Raw genomic sequence first — 20,633 nt, forward strand, 5'->3', positions numbered from 1 at the left:
AATAAAGTTGCAATTTTTTATGAGATGGTAATATGAAAAATAATTATTTATTTATTTATTTTCTTAACTTTTTGTTTAAAGTTATGAGAAGCATTTGGGCTCCATTATTGTTGCTACCCGGTTTTAAGGAGAAGGTGATTGGAAAGCCTTATAGTCCAAGTCAGGTTGGCCCCTGTGGAGGTAGTTGGGAGAGTCAATTCTTTAAGAAACTCTAAAAAGTTAAAAGTACTTAAAAAGAGAGTCATTAAGTCTTGCAACAACTATAGACAAGCATTCTTTCTTTATATTTAATGTATCAAAGGATATATATGGGTCTTCCTCAGCTTTTATGAGAAACCTACTCATTCCATGCTTAGTATTGAAAAAATGAGAAACGATAAATAAATTGAGAAAGAAAATGAGTTCCTAATTGTGGAGAAGATTTTCTTCCAAATTTTCCTTAACACACACTTATAGAAAGGAAAGAGAATAAATAGGAAGAAAAGATGAAAGAGAAGAAATGGGAGAATAATACAGATTAAGAAGTTAGTTTCTAATTAGGAATGACATTTATACCCATTATTTTACCTGTAAAAATTGTTCTCAATATTGAGATGGGGGGGGGGCAAATAGTGATATTTTACATGTGGAGAAAAGAAAAAACTGGAAAAATTAAGGGAATTAATATAAAAATGGAAAAAATTAAGGGAATAATATAAATTTTAAAAAAAATTGGGGGGGGGGGGGGGATTGTGGGTCTACCCTTGGTTTAACACACTACCACTCCAGTATCTAGACTTGTAAATGGATAGCCAAAATCCGCCTCCGAATTTGCATTCGTATTCGTTGAAGGGTATCCGTATCCGTCCACTAAGCAACCGGATTAGGATTCGGATAATTGCTTATCGAATCAGATAATGTCCGGATAAAAATTTATCCGGATAAGTAAAGCATTTAACATTTTTTCTTTAAAAATTGATGATAATCAGATTCGAATACCGATAATCAGATTCAGAAACCGGTATTCGGTAATCGAAAATTAAAATTTTATAATAACAAATATTAAAAAGTGACAATTATCAATCAATAATCGGATCGGATTATTATCGGATATTCGATAAAGTTTCGGATTCGAATTTGGATGCCTACTCTCAATTTTTGCCGGATTCGGATAGCGGATTCGGATTTGGATACTGATGTATCCGAGCTGAATCCGATCCGTTTACAGGTCTACGGCGGTATCCAATTTGTGGTTGTCCAACGTGTTGGCAGCCCACAAGCATACAAGCACTTCCTCAATAGAGGGTTCCATTTTTAAAAGGTCGTAGTTCCTCCAAAACGCACTAATGGCCTAACATACATAGAGAGTTTGATATCTAGTGGAGCAGGGCAGTTGGTCACCGGCTGGGGGTGGGGGGTTACTAGTGGTGACGATGGTCAATTTCCGGCAAGGTGTAAGTAGAAGATGGGTGAAGGGATAACCAGTTGGGTATGAGAGGGTACTAAACTGGGGCATTACTGTCATTTCTTTGCCTAGAGGGCATTTGCATTTAATAGTAATTTTTTTATTTTTTTGGGAGCTAAGGTTCATTTAAGCCTACTTGTGTGCACCTCTATTATATCCTTAGGGGAGATGCCTCGACAAGAGTCAAACCCACAACCTCTTTACTAAGAGGTGTGGATCTTACCACTAGAGCAACTTTGCATTGGCATTTAAACAATCGAATTTAATTGTGGGTAACTTGTAATTATGCATGTGAATGCCATATAATTTTGGAGATAATAATGGGTGGTATCTAGTTTCACCAAAAAAAATAATAATAACTTATAATTTTCTCTTTAATGTGTCAAAGCAATAAGTGTTAATATCTTCCTTTGCTTGTATGAGAAACCTAGTAAATCCATGCTCAATATTGATATAGTATGATGTAACCCTATTTTTCTACTTGCACCGATAAAGTGACTGGATTTCTAAATTTATAGTATTAAGACTGTTAAGACTTCATCATGGATTAAAGGGTTTGAGGCATCTGATCAATAGTGTAGTATGTCTGAAAATGTGATGCACCTCAATTTGGTCAGCATGAATCAGACCTTATTGTGAGAAATAATCAAGGTTTAAAGTATCGGTATCGAGTATCGTATCGGTTAGGTGATTTTAAGAGACGTATCGTCCTGTATCGAGTATTGTATCGCTCTAGCTAATGTATTTTAGTGCAATTCAATGGAGAGACATATCCAGATGTATCGTATCGGTTTGGTCAAATATGGATACGTATCGGCTAGTATCTTATGGTATCATAGAATACTTTAAACTTAGAAATAATCCTCTGAAGCTCCAAAATGCTTCCAGAGTAGAAGAAACCATCAACACTGCCTTCAAAGAATCAAGTTCCAAAACAACACTAGTGAAGCCCTTGTTGTGGGGAAGCATCAAGCCTTCCCTTTAAGGTTGTTAATTCCACTTAAAAAACAACCACTAGGAAATTCTAACTGCTATATTATCAATAGGAAATAACCGCAAGTTAGTATGTAGGAGTGTTAATATGGATTTTGTTTTTTATTATTATTTTTTTAATCCCACAAGGATAAGCAATAATTTTGCATGCTTTTGCGTGTGTGTTAGAAGCCGTGCATGCTATGTTTGAGATGTACAAGACAAGTGACACAATATTTATGTGGTTCAGTTGAATTGAGCAACTGGAGTTAATGATTTTATCTTTCTAGATTATTGTGATTGTGATACATCTCATATAAATAAGTTAAAGTCATTGTTCATCATAAGTCTAAGACTCTTGTACTCTACTAGAATTCTATTTATACAAGTAAAGTTAAGTGGAGTAGATAAGGTGGTGACTAGAATTTTTCATTGACACTGATCCTTGCGTATTATTTGAGATAAGGTAGAACTCTGGAGATCCTTGTGTGTTTGGGAAAATGTAGAACTCTTGAGATTCTCTACTGCTTGAAATAGGTGGAATTCTCCAACTCATAATAGATAGAAGAGCTAGGATTGCAAGACTTTTGAAAACCTTGAATTCCCTAAGCTAACCCTAACCTTATTAAGCCGGACTAGGCCAAGTAAAATAGTAAACCTCGATATTGACCTTAACCTTGAGTTTAAACATTATTTGAACCCTAATCACAAAACAACAAAACTACTAGATCTTGACTTTAAACATTATTTGAGCCCTAATCACAAAACTTACGAAAAATATGATAATGAATATTAAAGTTGAGCTATAGGCGAATCTAAACCATGCTCTATCTCATGGCCAAAATCTTGAAACTAAATCCTATTTATAGAAGAGATGATCAAGATAGAGACATAGACTCTTGCAAGTCAAATCCATACCCTAGTATCGAGCTTTCTTGGCCAAGGATTATCTTTCAATCTTTGGCCTAATAAAAAGTGTGACATAAAGTAAAAAAAATTAAAAAATTAAAAAAGAAAAAAAAAAAAAAAAGAAGAAAAGAGAAAAAAAAGTCAACTAAAACCAAACAAGCATGCAAGGTTACATGTACAAAATCCAAGAGAAATGGTATCAGTGTCGGAGCACGTTGGCCAATGACATGTAAAACATGCATGGTGCCCAATGACCTCTTCATGTTCCCTTTCCTAAAGACAAGAGAGGGTTTTGGGCCATTCTTTTGCTACCCTTTTGGCACGTCTAAACCATAATTTGTTCTACCTCCGTGTGCGTGTAGACGTGTAGATGTTCAAGAGATTGTTTCATGGGCTCGAGCATGGCGGTGTTTCTTCACTCCTGCCCTTGGGATGGCAGTTCCGCAGCAAAAAGACAATTTCACAGCGGATGTCCATGATACGACTATTATGACATAGGCCAAGGGGTGCCAAGGTGGGTTCAATTTTAAGAGCCGTTAAGAGATTGACTTCTTCGAGGCTCGAAAGAGACGTGATTACACAAATCTTATATCACGACAAACATATAACATACAATGAAGTTAATTTCAATTAGACTTGATAGGATACAGTGATGTTATTTATTTATTTATTTATTTATTTATTTTTTATTTGTGTTAGAGGTTCATTCGGACCAGCTTACGCGCACCTTGATTACATCCTCATATTGAGCTTTGTTGTTCACAAGGGTCAAACCAATGACCTCTTCACTGATAAATATGAATCTTACCATTTTACCAACCCTGCATTGACTACATATTGGTGGTTTTATGTTCTGTGAATTTCGCATAGCGGGACATTAAGGTGATTGAATGCTAGCTCAGCTCTAGTTGGGTTGGTTTGAATGGGGTAGCTTTACTTGTTTGCTCATTTCAAATGGGGGAGTTGAGTCATATGGTCTAGGCGAAGGTTTATACTCCATCAAGATTTAGGGGTTGATCTAACAAGTTGCTTCATTGTAGCAAGGCTGAGGCATTTTGATACGAATTATGGAATTAACAAATTGGAGAGAAAAAACACAAAAAAAAAACACACAAAAAAAAAAAACATGGTGAGGGGTGTGTGTGGAAGGAATAAGTCTTGCTCAAAGTCTATTGGTCTAAATAAAGAAAAGGAGATCTCAAACATCCAAGCTATACTCTATCATCATTGAGGCAAAAATGAATCAAGAAATGATCTTCACGAGCAGCGTACACAATCTCGCCTAGCCCATCCTGAGAAAATAAAAAGATCGACCATTAGAAAATGGAAACACAAGGTAAAAAATACTCATAAAAAAAAAAGAGTCATACCTCACATTAACATTATTAGAAAATGAAAACACAAGGTAAAAAATACTCATAAAGAAAAAGAGTCATACCTCACATTAACATTATGAGCCGGAGGCGGCTCATTCCATGAAGATAATGTTGGTCAGCATGTAATAAAAAACCTGCCAACTAGTCATTGGTAACACTGGAACCCGAAGAAATAGTAAAACAGATGATTCGTTGTTCAATGACTAGTCTAGTTGAAGAGCAGATGATGATGATGATGATGATGTTGCAGACGTGGTAGTCCTCCTCATCACCGGATCCTCTTCAGCTGAAGAAGGAAGAGGATGCTCCTCTAAAGAATTGCTCGACCAGACACTCTCCTTGTTGGTTGAGGAGGTAGATCAAAGGACCTCTCCCTCTTAGCCTTGGGAGGAACTCTACCTTTGGAGGATGGAGAAGCTTGAGCAGATCGACCTTTCTTTGGTTTGGTCGGATGCTTGGCCTCCACCTCTTTCAAGTCTTCTTCAAACAATGCAGCTTTGAAATCTTCCTCTTCGAGCAACACTGCATTTACGGATCAATTTAACTTGTGAAACAAAACATCAAGAAATAAAAGAAATACAACTACGGGAATATGCTCATAAGCTCACCAGTTAGGAATCTCCAATAGCAGAGGATGCTCAGATATTATGGGCAATATCTGATCACGGCAAGGAGATTTCGATCTTTAGAGGGATCTTCAGAATTCGGTCCCTAGCTTCCTGTTTGGGACGAGACAAGTTGGGGAAGTAGTTTGAACCCTCTCTGAGAGTTTTTGGCCAGTGAATGGGGAAATTGACTGTTGAAAGAGTTCAGACAAAGAAGTATCTAGGAAGCCATCCCTTCATGTTGGATGGAAGGTTACCATTCCCAACAAAGTTTCCCTCCCAACCGAACTAGAAAGCGGTACGCTTAAAAATATAAAACCAACACTCTTGTTGTTGCTTCTTTGACATAAAGAAGTGCAAAAATGATTTCACAATGGGGGTTACACCGATCTCCTGCCGTTTGCAGAAACCCCAAAAGTAGATGATGTTACACCAACTATTGGGCGCCAATATCCCTGGACACATCCCAAAGTGATTAAGAATATCTACAAAAATAGGATGCACGAGAAGTCTAAACCCACTAATCAAGGCATCCTCATAAACTACAAATTCTCTTGATGGAGGTCGGTGAGCTCGCTCATAATCAACAGGAACTCGGATTACATATTCATTAGGAATAGCATATTGAGCACAAATGAACTCTAAATCTTCCTCGGTTAACTCAAAAGGGAAAAACCTAGTTCCTGAGGTGCTGGGATCAAAGTCAATATGGTTGGGAGTGCAAGGCCTACTCCGCTCTGCATAAAGCTCGGCAAGAGAAAGACTATCTAACCACCTTTTTCTATTTGCCTTAAAACGTGCCCAAATACTCAAAGATTCAATCTCTTTGTCATTGAGCATGTTTGGTCAAGGCCTAGGAGCAAGCTCGGGCTCTCTAGAAGCATTGCTTCCAGAATCACGATCAGGGGCAGTAGAACAAGGTTCAACGCCCCAATCATCCTCACTTAAAGGAAAATCACTCTCATCACTCATCTTATCACTATTAGAAAAGGAAGCAGAGGGTTCTCTAAGTTGGGAAGACCTAGGGGGCTTGGACGCAATTGACTTCACACCCAGTTTTGAAGGCATTAAAAGCACATTCATAGTAGCAGAAGAAAAGAAAAACGGAGAAAAGGAAAACAAACAGAAAAATGCATTCAAATCATTGCCAAACAACAAAAGAACTTAAGAAAGACCATTGAAAGAAGGTTAGGGAACTTACTGGTTGGAGCAGAACACTGGAATAAGCAACAAAAAGACTTGGGCAAGGAAAAAAAAAATTCTACAATTGTGTGTTCTTTGCAAAAAAAGCAAAAGCAAAGTGAAAAGAAATGAAAAGTACAAAGCCCTTTTATACATTTTTGAAGATTCAGATCAAAGGTAGAGTCAAGATGCCATCTAAAGGATGAAAAGAGAAGATCGTAGAACTTCGTTGAGATCCAAATCCAACGAAGATTAAGGAGACTGCATCCAATGGATTAGTTGCAATGATTTGAACTTCCTTAAGATTCCAAATCAAGCATGCATATTTGATCTAATCAACGGAGGGGGTTAAAGATTCTTTAAGTTCAAAAACCCCAAGATGTCACTTCATAAGGCATGGCCACGTGTCAAAAAAGGTGAACCCTGGAAAGACATGCATAGACTTTGCGACTTCTTTATGTGCAAATGTCTTTCCATCACACATCATCAAAGACCTAATAGGAATCATAAGTAAAAAAGATCGGTTACAAGATCCTAAGATGATCGGTCAAAGGGTTCCAAGATGATCAGCAAAAGAATAGTTTCAAGACCGAACACTATGAAACTCGAACTTAAAGACTAGGGGGCTTATGATATGAGAATTATAGTACAAATCGAACCAGGGATCATCGATAATGTACAAAGAATGATATTTGGGATAGTGCTTATCTTTAAGATTGGGATCGCGATCAAGTAGGGAAGCTTGGATTCACCTCATTGAGTGTAGGATAAACTCAACTAAAGGAGTCCAAGTAAATAACTATCTATACATGAGTAGAGTTCAAGATGAACTCATACACTACACATAAGAAAAAACTTATTATAAAAGGACAAGCCCTAAGGAAGAAGCAGGTAGGTTAAGAAGAGCAATCACTCTTACTAATTATATACTTGTTGCATCCTGTTATTCCAGTTTTTATTGAGAATTTGTCAAACTTGATCTTTGGAGGTGTCACTCGACCAACCCGGTTGAGCACATTATTGCAGGTACATTTGATCGAGTGTATGAGCAAGATTTTGCAACAATATAACCCTTGCTGACGGCATATGTAATATCTCCATCCCCAATTTCCCTGTATATAAAAGCGCTTTTGTACCAATTTTTTTTCTAATTGATCTAATAACGCATTAAATTGCAATTGTTTCATAGCAAACATCTCTATTCTCATCTTAATGAAACATTTTGATGCCCTAATTTATGTAGAGGCAAGGTAGCATGTGGCATTTATAAGCTGCTATTTTGGGTTAGGTAGACTACAACAAATTTCTTGCCATTAGTTCTCTTATCTTACTCAGAATCACAAAATCCTAATAATCAATTGGACATGTTGGTTGACTAAAAACTTGAGAAGGGCTATGATTCAAATTTGTCTTAGTTCATTTAAGTCTGAAGAGGATCTGAATACAAAATTTTGATCTTAAGGATAGTTTAGGATTGAAATATTTTAGCCTTGAATTAGGATCAAGATATATTTTTTTTCATTTTTGATAAAAGTAAACCAATACTTAGGGGTGTCAACAGTTTGGGTTGGGCCGGTTTCGGGTTGAAAGACACTCAACCCAAACACATCCCATTAAGAAAATAATGGTTTCAGGCTAGTGCGGTTTGGGTTATGGCTATATAACGATTTGGACTAACGGTTTAGAATTGGGTTTACTAACGATTTGGGTTCAAGTTTAATAGCTGTATGTTTTGAGTACCTTTTTTATGTGTGAAATTTATCAAGAGCATGTAAACACATATAAACATTAAGTTTTCTCTAAGTTTCTTGTGTTGAGTGTTCAAAACTAAAAAAAAAACTATTTTTACAAAGAAGTAAAAATTATAGAACTAATACAAAAGAAAGTTGGCATCTTGATGAATTTTAATGGGTTGTCTATGCTTATTCCTCCCCCTTCTTGACAATTGTAAAAATGGATCAAAATAAAGCATTAAAAGATTTTCAAATGATAACACACTTGTTAAATATTTACTAAGCCCATCTTCCAAATGGCGAAGGCTTTGACATGCTTGTTGTTTGCATATTCTAAAACAAAACAATTAAGGAAAACAAATGGATACTTGGGAGTTTTTCTGTCTTTTACATTTAAATTAAATTTATTTTATTTATTTATTTATAACGGGTTTAATGGGTTGGTTCGGGTTTGGGCTAGCGGATCACACATGGGTTGGCCCGGCCCATCCTGAACTAGTGCGTGCTGAGGTTGTTCAGCCCAAACACAACCCATTAAGCTTCGGTTCAGGCCGATTTTAACGGTTCGGGTTAGGTTTTGATACCCTTAGCAATACTATAAGATTATATGAATTGAATTATTATTTTGTGATGGGTTCAAGTTTAGTATTTGACCTGGCCTGGCCTGGCCTGACATGTTAAGGTTATGGCCAAGATTAAGGTCAAGCAAAGTTTTCTAAGTCAAGATCAGGATCTCAGAAAACCACTCTACTTGAATACGCTGTAGAGCTATGAAAAACTATATATGTTAGGTTGTTAGTGTTCTTTTTTTTAAATTTATTTAATACATTAATAAACTTAAATAATCCAAATTACATCTGGAAAGGCGATTAAACCAGCCAGATCTTATATAAAAGAGGACAGAGGGAGAGAGAATGAGAGGTCACATGTATTGACATTGTTTAATTTGCAATGAAGATCATCTAACAACTTTCTCTGGATGGAAGTACTCTTCTAAAGGAATATGATGATTTGAGCTTAAGTTTTAATAATCATAATTCATAACAAACCACATTAATTAATTAATTAATAACTTAGGGCCAGTGGTTAGGTTAATCTCTGGTATGAAAGAGAGGCTATTTCTTAGATTACCAAACACGTACCTGCTTTAACAACTTCATTGTCTTTGTCCTGTGTGTCATTTCAGGCTTTCAGCCATGCAAAGGTTGAAATTTGAAAATATAAAAAAGCCAGAGAAGTGGAACCCAGAAAACTAATATTTGGTGACATATATGAACCCAGATAACTAATATTTGGTGACATGACAGATACGTAGAGGAGTTCATGAAGATCTCATTTGCGTAGAAGATCTGCTGCTCATGAAGGGCAGCCCCAACTGTTCACCAGAAAACAAACCTACTTTGACTTTTCAACCTTCTTGATGTACTTGTTGTCGTCTTTGATATATAGCTAAAGGCTAAAGCAGAAATAGAATAAGAGAAAAATTAGATTCACAGACACTTGAAGACGAGAGTTTCCAGCAAATTTTGTAGGGATTCGTCTCTGGCGGCAGGTTTTGGATCTCTCATCTCTTTCAATCCATTTCAAAATCTTGCAAGTTGCAGAAGAAGAAGAAAAAGACAGACCCAACACGGGAATCACCTGATGGGACCTGCTGGAACACTGAATTTTATAATTAGGCTGGGAAACATGTGTACATGGTTTACATGATTATTTCTGAGAGTTTCTGACCATTCTGCTTGTTTCAGACAAGAGGAAGTGAGGAACCTTCACCATATTTCACTACTAGGGATTGGCTGACATTCTATGTGTAAAAACCAAATATCACAAATAGATTTTTATTATTTCATGCGGATCAAATCGAGAGAACATACTTGGACCGACCAAGACTAAGATAAAACCGACCCAACCATGGTCGGACCATGATCGGAGTAACAGACATCAGCAACAACTATGGACACTTTCCTCCAAATAAAGAATAAGCATTTCAGTCAAGATAGAATGTAACTCTATGCTTACAATCAAATAGGGATCTAATGATAGTGTTCAAGTGGAAGTCAATCACCACATTCCCTCAGCTATAAATAATCCATCCCTTCATTGCCACAAGGTAAGCATTCTAAGGTGATTCTCTCGAAGATTTAAGGTCTATGGGAGGTTTTCTTATTGAGAAGATTTTCTCTTTTCGTTAATAAGTTTGTCGGAGGCGTAACTTGACCAACACAGTCGAGCACATTCTTGCAGATTCATACGTCCGGTCGTTGAGCAGAATTCAACAGTGACATTATCATTATTATTATTTTTGTTGGATATGTAGTTCATCAGAGCTAGCTTATGCGTACTTCGACTACATCCGCAGGGAAGCTTTTATAGAAACATTGGTCTTTTGCTAATTGGGCCACCTCTTGGGGTTAGACTTGTGTAATTTTAAGACTTGTGTAATTTTGGTTGAGATTAAGGAGTTGGATCCTCTATATATGAGGGTAGAGAATTGAATCTTTCTACCATACATGTAGAGATTCACCATTTTCAATGTTTAGAAGTGAGTCTTCCTCTTAAATGTATAGTAAAGTGGTGTGAAAGGAGCATAATCTTCTATCTTGAAGGTGGAGAATTCCAAACTCAAAGTAAAGTTATTGCAAGTCAAATTAAGCCATACAGTCGGTTAATGTCTCTTGGCAATTGATACCCTCCTAGGGTATACCCTCACACATTACCATATCCACATTAACTATTGCCAGTTTAACTATCTGGCCCATCTGCACTTAGTGCGTGAGGGAGCTATGTAACCCTTTTCTAGTGAATTTTTCTCTTGAATAACTTTTTCAATTCAATTATTCCAAAAGAAAGAAAGAAGAAATTATATGTATAATATCTTTTGGTAATAGATCTATATTGACCAAATCTATCAATGTTAGCAACAATTAGGAGTGTAAATGGATAACTGAAATCCGCTCCCGAATTCACATCCGCTCCCGAATTTACATCCGCATCCGTTTAATAGTATTCAAATCCGTCCGATTACTAATAGGATGCGGACATGGTATACCATTTTCTTACCGGTTATTGTCCGTCCGATAAAATTATCCAATTAAGTTACTTATTTGGATTTATTTTTCTTGATTTTATAATTTTTTACTTGAGATTTGTGACTATATTAATAGATTTTCTATTAAAATAACTACCAAAGTTGCTAATTTATTAAATTTCAAACCTAGCTTCACAAATAAAATGGTAAAGATGTCAACAAGTAGTCGAAAACTTATATATACATGCCCATTTAGAAGAATCTACTTAAGAAAATAATTATCCGATTATCATCCAAATTCGACTGAATCCATCCGAAAATCGATAGAATATTATCCGAACCCGGTCGAATATAATAGGATGCGGATATGATATTACCACTATCCGATTTGAAACCGATCCGTTTACACCCCTAGCAACAATTATATCTATTATTTTTTGGGTACACATACATTATATTTGCCTCTTGTAATTCTGAAAGTCACTTTGGATCATGTTCATGGCTTTTGCCAGTATAAAGTTTTCTTTCAAAATATTCCAATTGACATTGAACTCCTAATAGAGTACAATGATCTTGCCCATCTCCACTTAGTGGTTGAAGGAGTTCTATAATCCTTTTTCTGTGAATTATTTGCCTGAATAAATTTTCTCAATTATTCAAAAAAGAAAAGAAAAAAAGAAAAAGAAAGACGACGACAACAACAACAACAGCAAAATATATGTAAAATCTCTTTTGGTAATAGTTCTATATTGACCAAGTTTCTTCATGTTAGCAACAATTGTATCTATTCCTTTTCAGATATGCATACATTATATCTGTATATTGTTGTTCAAAAGTCACTTTGGATCATATCTATGGTTTTTGCGAGTACACAATTTTTTTTCAAAATATTCCAATCGATGTTGAACTCCTAATAGAGTGTTGTAGCTTCATTTTCTAGACTCGAACTTTGACCTCCCAGTAGAGTAGTTTCATCCATAAATACAAAAGATATGGACTGAGAAAGGGGAAAGATTCTTCGTTCTATTGCATAATAACTCTAAAATTTTATATCATTGACTGAAAATTTGACTTAAGCATCAAACAATCCTTCTCGAAGTCATCTTGAGTTCTAATCCTATAGAATCATTGATCCAAGTTAATATGATTATCATCTTTCTACGATAATATACGCTTTATTATCTATTTACTTATTCATTAGTTTTTAATTCTCTTTTTTTAGGTGAAAACTAGGTATTGTTTCTTGTAATAATACATTCATACTTCTTGGCTTAACAAAATTCCTTATGCTTTAAGTGAATCTTATACATTGCTTAGTTACCACTCTTGATGAAAGTTGTTTTGTACTCTCACTTGTTGGTCGGACCCAAAATGTAAGATTTTAGGTTTTGAAGACAAGATCCATCCAAAAAAAATTTAAAATTCATAAAAAATAACTCCATTGACAAGACATTGGAGCACCACTATGTGTAGCAGAAAGTTCTATGGCACCCCCAAAAGTGGAATTTAATCTTACAAAACAGTGGAAGAGAACATGGAAAGTGTAAAAAAATCCCTAGTTGTGTGGGTTTTATGTCTATGTCTGACTCCCCTTTTAACGGCACAAAAAGAGATACCCATTTCCATATGAGAGAGAAAGTGTGACGAGGGAGACCCAAAGAGAAACTGCTCAGTCAGGATTTTCTGCAATTAAACTCCACCAGGTGCTCATGCATTATCATTAATTCCTTACCCAGAAATTCACAGTATCCGAGGCGCTTTTCTAGAGTTCGTCAAACTCTCTCTCTTTCTTTCAGTTTCTCTGGGTTTGTATAGTTTTTTTTTTTTATGTAAATTATATTTTGGTGACAACAGATTCTTTATCTCACACACTTACAATCAGACCTGAATAGAAAATTCAGGAAACAAACAAAGAATAGAAGTAGAAGAAGAAGAAGAAGAATTTGATCAGATAAAAGAAACCCATTATGTAGTTTAATTTTTTTTTTTAATTTTTTTGAATTTCCTTGATTTTTCTGGATGGGTGAGAGTTAAATGGGCGCTGGATTTGATGCAGGGCTCATTTCAAAGTCAACCATGCAAAAGAGTTCTGCATTTGGGTTGAAATCTCAACCAACCCTCTCAACCGGCCCTCTTGTGCGTTACAGATGTTGGTGAAAATTTTGTCTCTTTCCCTTCTTCCGGTCCTTCGTCCAGTTCTTGAGCAATAGTTCACAAGTTTCGAGCTTTTCACAATTTTTACTCGCAGAATTTTTTAATATATTTTTAACCATGTTTGACCTTGAATCTGCTAATTAGGCCTTCTCTGGTAAAGAGGAAAATCGCATTTATATTTCTTGGTTGGCAATATTTATTGCTTCTTTTGAATTCTTACCTGCTGCCTTTCCATTTATTTCTAAATCCAAGGGTGGTTTCATTTTGATATTTAATTTTCTCCTTCCCGTTTCCCCTCTTTGTCCCTCTCTCTCTCTCTTTCCCTTTGACTTGCAGGTTCTTTTCGCTGCAAAAAGAAAGAAAAAAAAACCAATCCATGAACTCCCCTTCAAAAGGGCCTGTAAATCATGTTGGGCTCTCTATTTAGGCTTTAATTTCTTCAGAGCAGATGGTTTTCCTGAGAGTTGTCCGGTAAGTTGTTTCATTCCCAGGAAAAATGATTTGGATATCTAAAATCAGGGCAAAAGATTTCCTTTCTCCATCTCAACAGCCACTCTTTCTTCCTCTTCCACCTCCACCTCCACCTCCTACTTTTCATTCTGATGTTTTTGATCAAGATAACAAAATTAGCCCAAGTATTATGCTTATCATCATAGTTCTTGCCATCATTTTTTTCATTTCTGGTTTACTGCACCTCCTTGTTAGATTCCTGCTGAGACCTTCCATAAGAGATCCAGCAGATTCAGACCATGCTACTGCTTTACAAGGCCAATTACAGCAACTTTTCCATCTTCATGATGCTGGGGTAGATCAGTCCTTCATAGACACCCTTCCTGTGTTTGTTTATAAAGCCATTATTGGAGTTAAGAACCCGTTTGATTGTGCTGTTTGTCTCTGTGAATTTGAACCTGAGGATAAGCTTAGATTGCTTCCAAAATGTAGCCATGCCTTCCATATGGACTGCATAGATACATGGCTCCTCTCTCACTCAACTTGCCCTCTTTGTAGAGGAAGCTTGCTTCCTGATCTCTCTTCAAGCAATACCTGTTCGCCCATTGTTTTTGTTCTTGAATCCGGTAGTGAGAGCTCCAGAGAGATCGTTTCAGACAGAGAAGCTGCTGCTCAGTGCTTCAGTACAGGTTCGGTTACAGGTGCTCCTCTGGGTTCTCATGGTGAAGATGATAGTGATGTTTCTCTGAAATCTTGTGAAATTCCAGTGAAAGATGATCCACCTCCGGCAGCAACAGAGGTTTCAGATGAGAGGGTTTTTCCCGTTAAGCTTGGGAAGTTCATCAATGTCGACGGAGCCACCGCCGGCGGTGGCGGTGGCGGTGAAGTAAGTAGCAGTAACAGTAATGTCGATGTAAGGAGGTGTTTCTCTATGGGTTCTGTAGAGTATGTAATGGATGAGAGCACTTCATTGCAAGTACCCATAAGACCTCCAACCAAGAAGAATCAATCAACCAAGAAGCAATCTCTGCAATTGGTTCCTGGCCACAGGACTGCAATGTCTGAATGTGGTGGCCATTCTGGTAGAGAAGAATTCAAGGGATTTGACCCTATGAAAGGTAGTAGTGATTTTCATGGAGAAAGCAGTATTGGAATTGGAATTGGAACTGGAACTTCTGTTGAAAGGAACAAAAAAGAGAGCTTTTCTGTTTCGAAGATCTGGCTTCGATCCAAGAAAGATAAGCCGGCGACATCGATGACTACCGAAGATTCATCCAGGCGGGCTTTCTCTTTTCGATTCCCATTGAATCGAAATTCTGCAGATGATATGAAGGCAAAACAGAACAACAGCAGTAGTAGAAGGACTATTTCAGAGTTCGATGTTAGCAGGTGGGAGAGTGGAGATAGTGAATTGGGTTTGGATGAAGAAATTGGTAGCCGTATTACTCAAGATTCTCAGATCAAAACTCCATCTTTTGCAAGAAGAACACTGCTTTGGCTTGCTGGAAGACAGAACAAGGTTGTTCATTCATCCTCCTCACAAGATTTCTGAATATTTCAAATTGTAATCTTTGGATTAGTTAGTGTTGGATTCCTGAGTTTGAAGGGAATGTTAGAATTGAGACATAGGAACATTTGAGAAATCAAAAACAGAAAAAGAAAGAGATGTTAATAGACTCCATACAAAAACCTTCCTAACTTGGCTTCTCTCTATCACAATCAAAATTATCTGTTGTTGATTCATCTTTCTAAAGCCCTAATCTTTGTGGTACTTTTTTTTTATTTATTGAATTTGGGTATCATTTGTACTGGACTAGATTTCAATTCCATCAATGTTGTAGTTGAAGGACAATTGGAAAAGACAAATAAATACCCAGTAGAACTAGTTGTTCAATTTTCATGGGTTCTTTATGATTTTCAGATTCTATAATGGGTTTCAAAATTCAAATCTGCTGAAGACTTGTGGTTATTCATTTTCTTGAAGCAGCAAGCTGTGAAGTAAATGCCACAGGTGTGTTTTTTTTTTACTGGGAGAGGTGAGTGCCTGTATAGAGAGGCTATACATTAATGACTGGTTTTATTTGAATCACGAGTTGCTGCTACTTGAGTGTGACTGTTGCTCATGTGGTTTTCCTGACATGAGACTCCAGAACTTACCCATTACTCATTCCCCCTTTTCCATTTCTTCTTCTGGAGAAAACACCTGAAATTGTCAAGATATTAGGCATTAATCTCTACATAAACAGGAAATCTCCTTTAATTTCGTTTGCTCAATTGCATTGTGAGTCATGGCCTTGAAATGCTTGAACATAAATAAATGGAATTCATTTGCCATGTCCAAGTTTTATGGAGAAATAGAAGATAAAACCCTTTTGTTAAACCCAATTTTTCTCTCTATAAAGTCTTCAAAACCAAATTACTTGACAACTGGTGGTAGCGTGTATGGGTGGTATACCATACGTGGAATCTATGTTAATACAATGAAAGTGAAATACACATTACTTACTAGAGAAAATTTTGTCCAAGAAAGCGACCACATAGGAAGAGTTGTTAAAAGTTATTAAAAATCTATACACCTTAGACTAAGCTTTTGATGATGGGACCTGAAAAATTTGAGAGGGTGAGAGCTACCCATGTCCCAACGACTTCAAATTTGTGATAAGACTGATTCAAGATGGCGAGATACATGAAATGATTTCATATGTATTTATCGGAGTTGTCCTTTTTGATTTAGGTCCCACAACCTTCATTTTGTTGGAAACGTGTCTCGTTGTGAAAGTTATAATAAATATAAATTAATATTTTTAACCAAACAAAGAGTGACACACGCCCTACAAAATGGTAAAGCTTTGGTTGTGAGAGAGGGCATGAAATCAGCCCTTGTGATGGCACATAATTGGTTAGTGATTGAATCCTTTCAAAACAGTTTTCCAACCAGTTTTTTGAGCTCCCAAGCAGTGGTGTTTGATATTCGGTTTCATTTTGTGTATTTTTTCGTTTGTTTTCTAGAGAAGCCAATGTAATGGCCAACAATCTAGCAAAAGTGGGCTTGTCAATTTTGAGAAAACTTTTTTAATTACCACTCTTTAGTTAGATGATCTTAGTTGCGTTTTCACAAGTTTTTTCTCTAGCTGAATGGGTTAGTTATACCAACCAAAAAAATAAAAATAAAAAAGTCTTGCAGAATATAAAATATGTACATGTGGTTAGGATGTAGATTTATTTTGGATTTAACAGTTCTTAGTTGATCTATTAGTCCTAAAATTTAGAATGCAAGTTTAGCCTTGATGGTTTTTGAACCAAAAAAAAAAAAAAAAAAGTTTAGCTTTGATGACTCGAATCTATCTTAGCTATCCTAACCTAAGCACAATTTGGGTTCAAATTTCTAGTCCTAAAAATAAGGGAATTTCATCTGGACCCCTAGCCATAGTCCAAAAAAACAAAACGCCCTTAGAAAAGCAATAAGGACAAATTATCACTAATGACAAATTACCCTTAATTTAAACAAAAAACAAGGAAAAAAAATGAAAAAAAATAAGTAATACATGTGATCGAAACAGCAGCCGAGCAAACACCACAAAGCACCGGGAAGACACAAACAGAATGCTCACAACTCAACGAACCAGCAAAGCCTCTTGCTACGGAAAACCGAGTGGAAACAAGACAAGGATTGAAAAGGAAACATTAAGTGATGAGAATCGAAGAGAAAAAAGGAAAAACCAGGAAGAAAAAAAAGCGGAAGGGGGAGCGAAGAGAAACCAGGCAAAGCGAAGATGTGGAAGCAACAGGGGAGGGAGAAGGGGCATGGCCATAAGGGACCTAGGCGGAAAACGAACGAAACACTCTCTTCATCCCCCCCAGGACAGACCAAACACCGGCAGCAAAAAAGAAGACAAACAAACGAAAGAAAGGACCATGGAAGACCGCGGGAAGACAACAAACCCGCGAAAGAAAGAGGATTCTATGGCTCGAAGGGTTAAGAAAAAAAAATTTTTCATTTGGTTTCTCCATGTTTTGTTTAAATTTAAAAAAAAAAAAAAAAAGGGCAAATTTGTCATAGAAGTGATAATTTGTCCTAATGACTTTCGAGACGGGGAGGTGGATGCAAGTTTCAATTTTTGGACTAAAAATGCTGCCAACCTCGGGGGTCCAGATGAAAATTACCCTAAAAATAATAGGTCAAAGGTTAAGTTCAGTTGAACATTTGACAAGGGCTGACCTAATTTGATTCTTTTGCATTATAGATTATTCACGGAAAAAGTAGTAAAAAATATAAAATTATATACGTCTAACGTTTTTTCAATGTAAATTTCAATGCAGAAATTAAAGTTTTAATTTTTTTCAAGTGGGTTATCATATTTTTTTTTTTGAGTAAGAGTTTTCTATATACCAGGATGGGAATGAGAATATTAATGCCGCCGAATGAATGCAAACCCAAGACCTTTTTGTGGGAGGTTGGACCTTTTAATCACTTTCCTAACCCACCATTGACGGGTTATCTCATCTTTGAGATCCCACCATAGACATACTGACTTGAAACGTATATGTCAGCTTACATGTGCTCTGATGTTCCAGTGGGTCAATCTGAATCCCTTGGCATTTAAGATGGTATTGTACCCACCATTCAGTTTAAAGTTCTCTAGCCTCTTAGATTAAGTTTTAAAATCCTCTCTTTACACAATAGGCTTATTAGGGTGCACAAATGAGTGAAACAAAACCAATGATCCAAATCTGAGATCAACTGTTCCTATTCATACATATCATGAAATACATTAGATCAAAATCTATATGATTTATAGGAAATTAATAACATGCATGTGGTCCTAGTCTTTAATACCCTCCCTCAAAGGCAAGGACCCTCATGGAGCTTGAGTTTGGACCATAACAACTGGAAACAAAAAGAAGAAAGACTGTTGGTAAGAATATCGGCTAACTGATCCACACTGGAAATATAGCGCACCACCAGGTCTTTCTTGGCAACAATGTTCCGAACAAAATGAGAATCAACTTCCATGTGCTTCTTACGAGCATGGAAGACAAGGTTTGTAGAGTGATAAGTAGCCTCAATACCATAAGACAAGTGGAGAAGAAGAGACACCAAGCTCGGATAAGAGAGACTGAATCCAAGTGAACTCAGTAATAGCTAAAGCTCAATGCGATACTCACTCTCTATACTAGATCTCACCACAATGGTTTGTTTCCAAGATTGTTAGAAAACCAAGTTAATGCCCCAAAAGATGAGATAACCACTTGGAGATTTACGATCGTCAAAGCAGCCAACCCAATCTGCATCAATGTAAGCCTCAAGAGAAAAGGCAGATGAGAAAGAAATATGAAGTCCATGAAGTATTATATCCTTGAGATATTAAAGTAGCAACCAATGATCCTCAATTGGAGAAGATAAAACTAACAAAGCTTATTGACTGGCTAGTAGAGATCTGGGCATGTAAGGGTGGCACATTGCAAAAAAGCTTGAGTCATGTGCATTAAATGCACTTAACCATCAAGCCAAAATCTTGACCGAAATTCTAATCCTACCGCCGAAATTGTATGGCTTGATGATCTTGTGCATTTAATGCGGGACAGCGGCTGCATAGCAGCCACCCACAGAGTCAGATAAATGCACAAGACCCAAGCATGACCCAGGCATATTGCAAGCCACCCACAAGAGTTCTATAGAGTGTCGGATTACTAAGAGATATGCCACTGGAGCGACATAAATGTGATGTAGAAACCATATGTGTAGACATAGGCTTTACATCAGTAGGACTAGGACCAACCTTATCAAGAAGCCCATATATGTACTTCTATTGAGAGAACATAATCCTAGAATGCATAGGGATGAGTTCAACACCCAAGAAAAAACGTGGAGGCTCAACATCTTTGAGGGGTTAACTCCAATGATAAAAGTATGTAATAGGTCCTCTATAGCCTTTTAGAAGGACCCAATCACAAAAAATCTGAGTGAGGTGGAGGCATGATGACGAATGAAAAGTGAAGACTTGATTTTGGAACCCCCAAAACCAAGTGTGACAAGATTGGTACGAAGTCCTTGGAACTATGCCCTGGGTACTTGTTTGAGTCCATATAAGGATCTTTGTAACTTGATAGAGGAAGGCATTATTGATACCAAGCTAATGAATAGTCCATCGATAAGAGACAACCAAGGCATGTATGACACAAATTGTTGTGGGTTTTACTGTGGACCAAAGGGTGTCATCATAATCTAACCCATATTCCTCAGTGTACTCTTTGACACTATATGGTTTTTTATCTCTCAATAGAACCATCAGATTTTCGCTTGATGCAAAAGATCCATTTGCATCCAATCACTCATATATCTAATGGTGGAGAAGCAAGGACCCAAGTATGATTAACCACTAAGGCATTAAATTTGGTATCCATTGCCTGATGCCAAATCAAGAACTTTGAAGCTCATTGAGTGCAGCAAAATGGTTCTATACTATACTAGTGGGTACACTAGAGCACAAAGGGCAAGAGGCAAAGGGTATTTTGTAGCATAAAGCTCTTGGGTACCTTTGGCCCATATTTTGAGTCCAAGTTAGACGCAACAAACTTTGTAGAGTCAGTGGGTCCATGGGATGAGGTAGGTTCCAAGGTAGAACCTGATGGAGGAGGCCCAATTGTGATGGAAGGTGTAGGCCCATGGGAAGTAGTGACATCTACTCAGGCCAAATTGTGTATAGGTACATCAGGTAAAGAAGTAGATACAGGCCCTATAGTGTTTAAAACAGAATTATCAAGACTAGAACATAAAAG

General features: G+C 36.8%; 1 protein-coding gene across 1 annotated transcript; it reads left to right on the top strand.

Moving 5' to 3' along the window:
- Positions 1-13,341: 13,341 nt before the first annotated feature.
- LOC149018484 (RING-H2 finger protein ATL13-like) lies at positions 13,342-16,017 on the top strand. The gene has a single exon (XM_089152713.1). The coding sequence runs from the start codon at positions 13,900-13,902 to the stop codon at positions 15,403-15,405; it is 1,506 nt and encodes a 501-aa protein (XP_089008839.1). The 5' UTR covers positions 13,342-13,899; the 3' UTR covers positions 15,406-16,017.
- The last annotated feature ends 4,616 nt before the right edge of the window (positions 16,018-20,633 follow it).

The sequence above is a fragment of the Hakea prostrata genome, chromosome 4, assembly GCF_041222555.1.
Source record: "Hakea prostrata isolate BN-2017 chromosome 4, UWA_Hpros_2, whole genome shotgun sequence".
NCBI classification, from domain to species: domain Eukaryota; kingdom Viridiplantae; phylum Streptophyta; class Magnoliopsida; order Proteales; family Proteaceae; genus Hakea; species Hakea prostrata.

Coding starts and splice junctions, on each gene's coding strand:
- LOC149018484 (XM_089152713.1), top strand. CDS start 13,900: ATGATTTGGATATCTAAAATCAGGGCAAAAGATTTCCTTTCTCCATCT.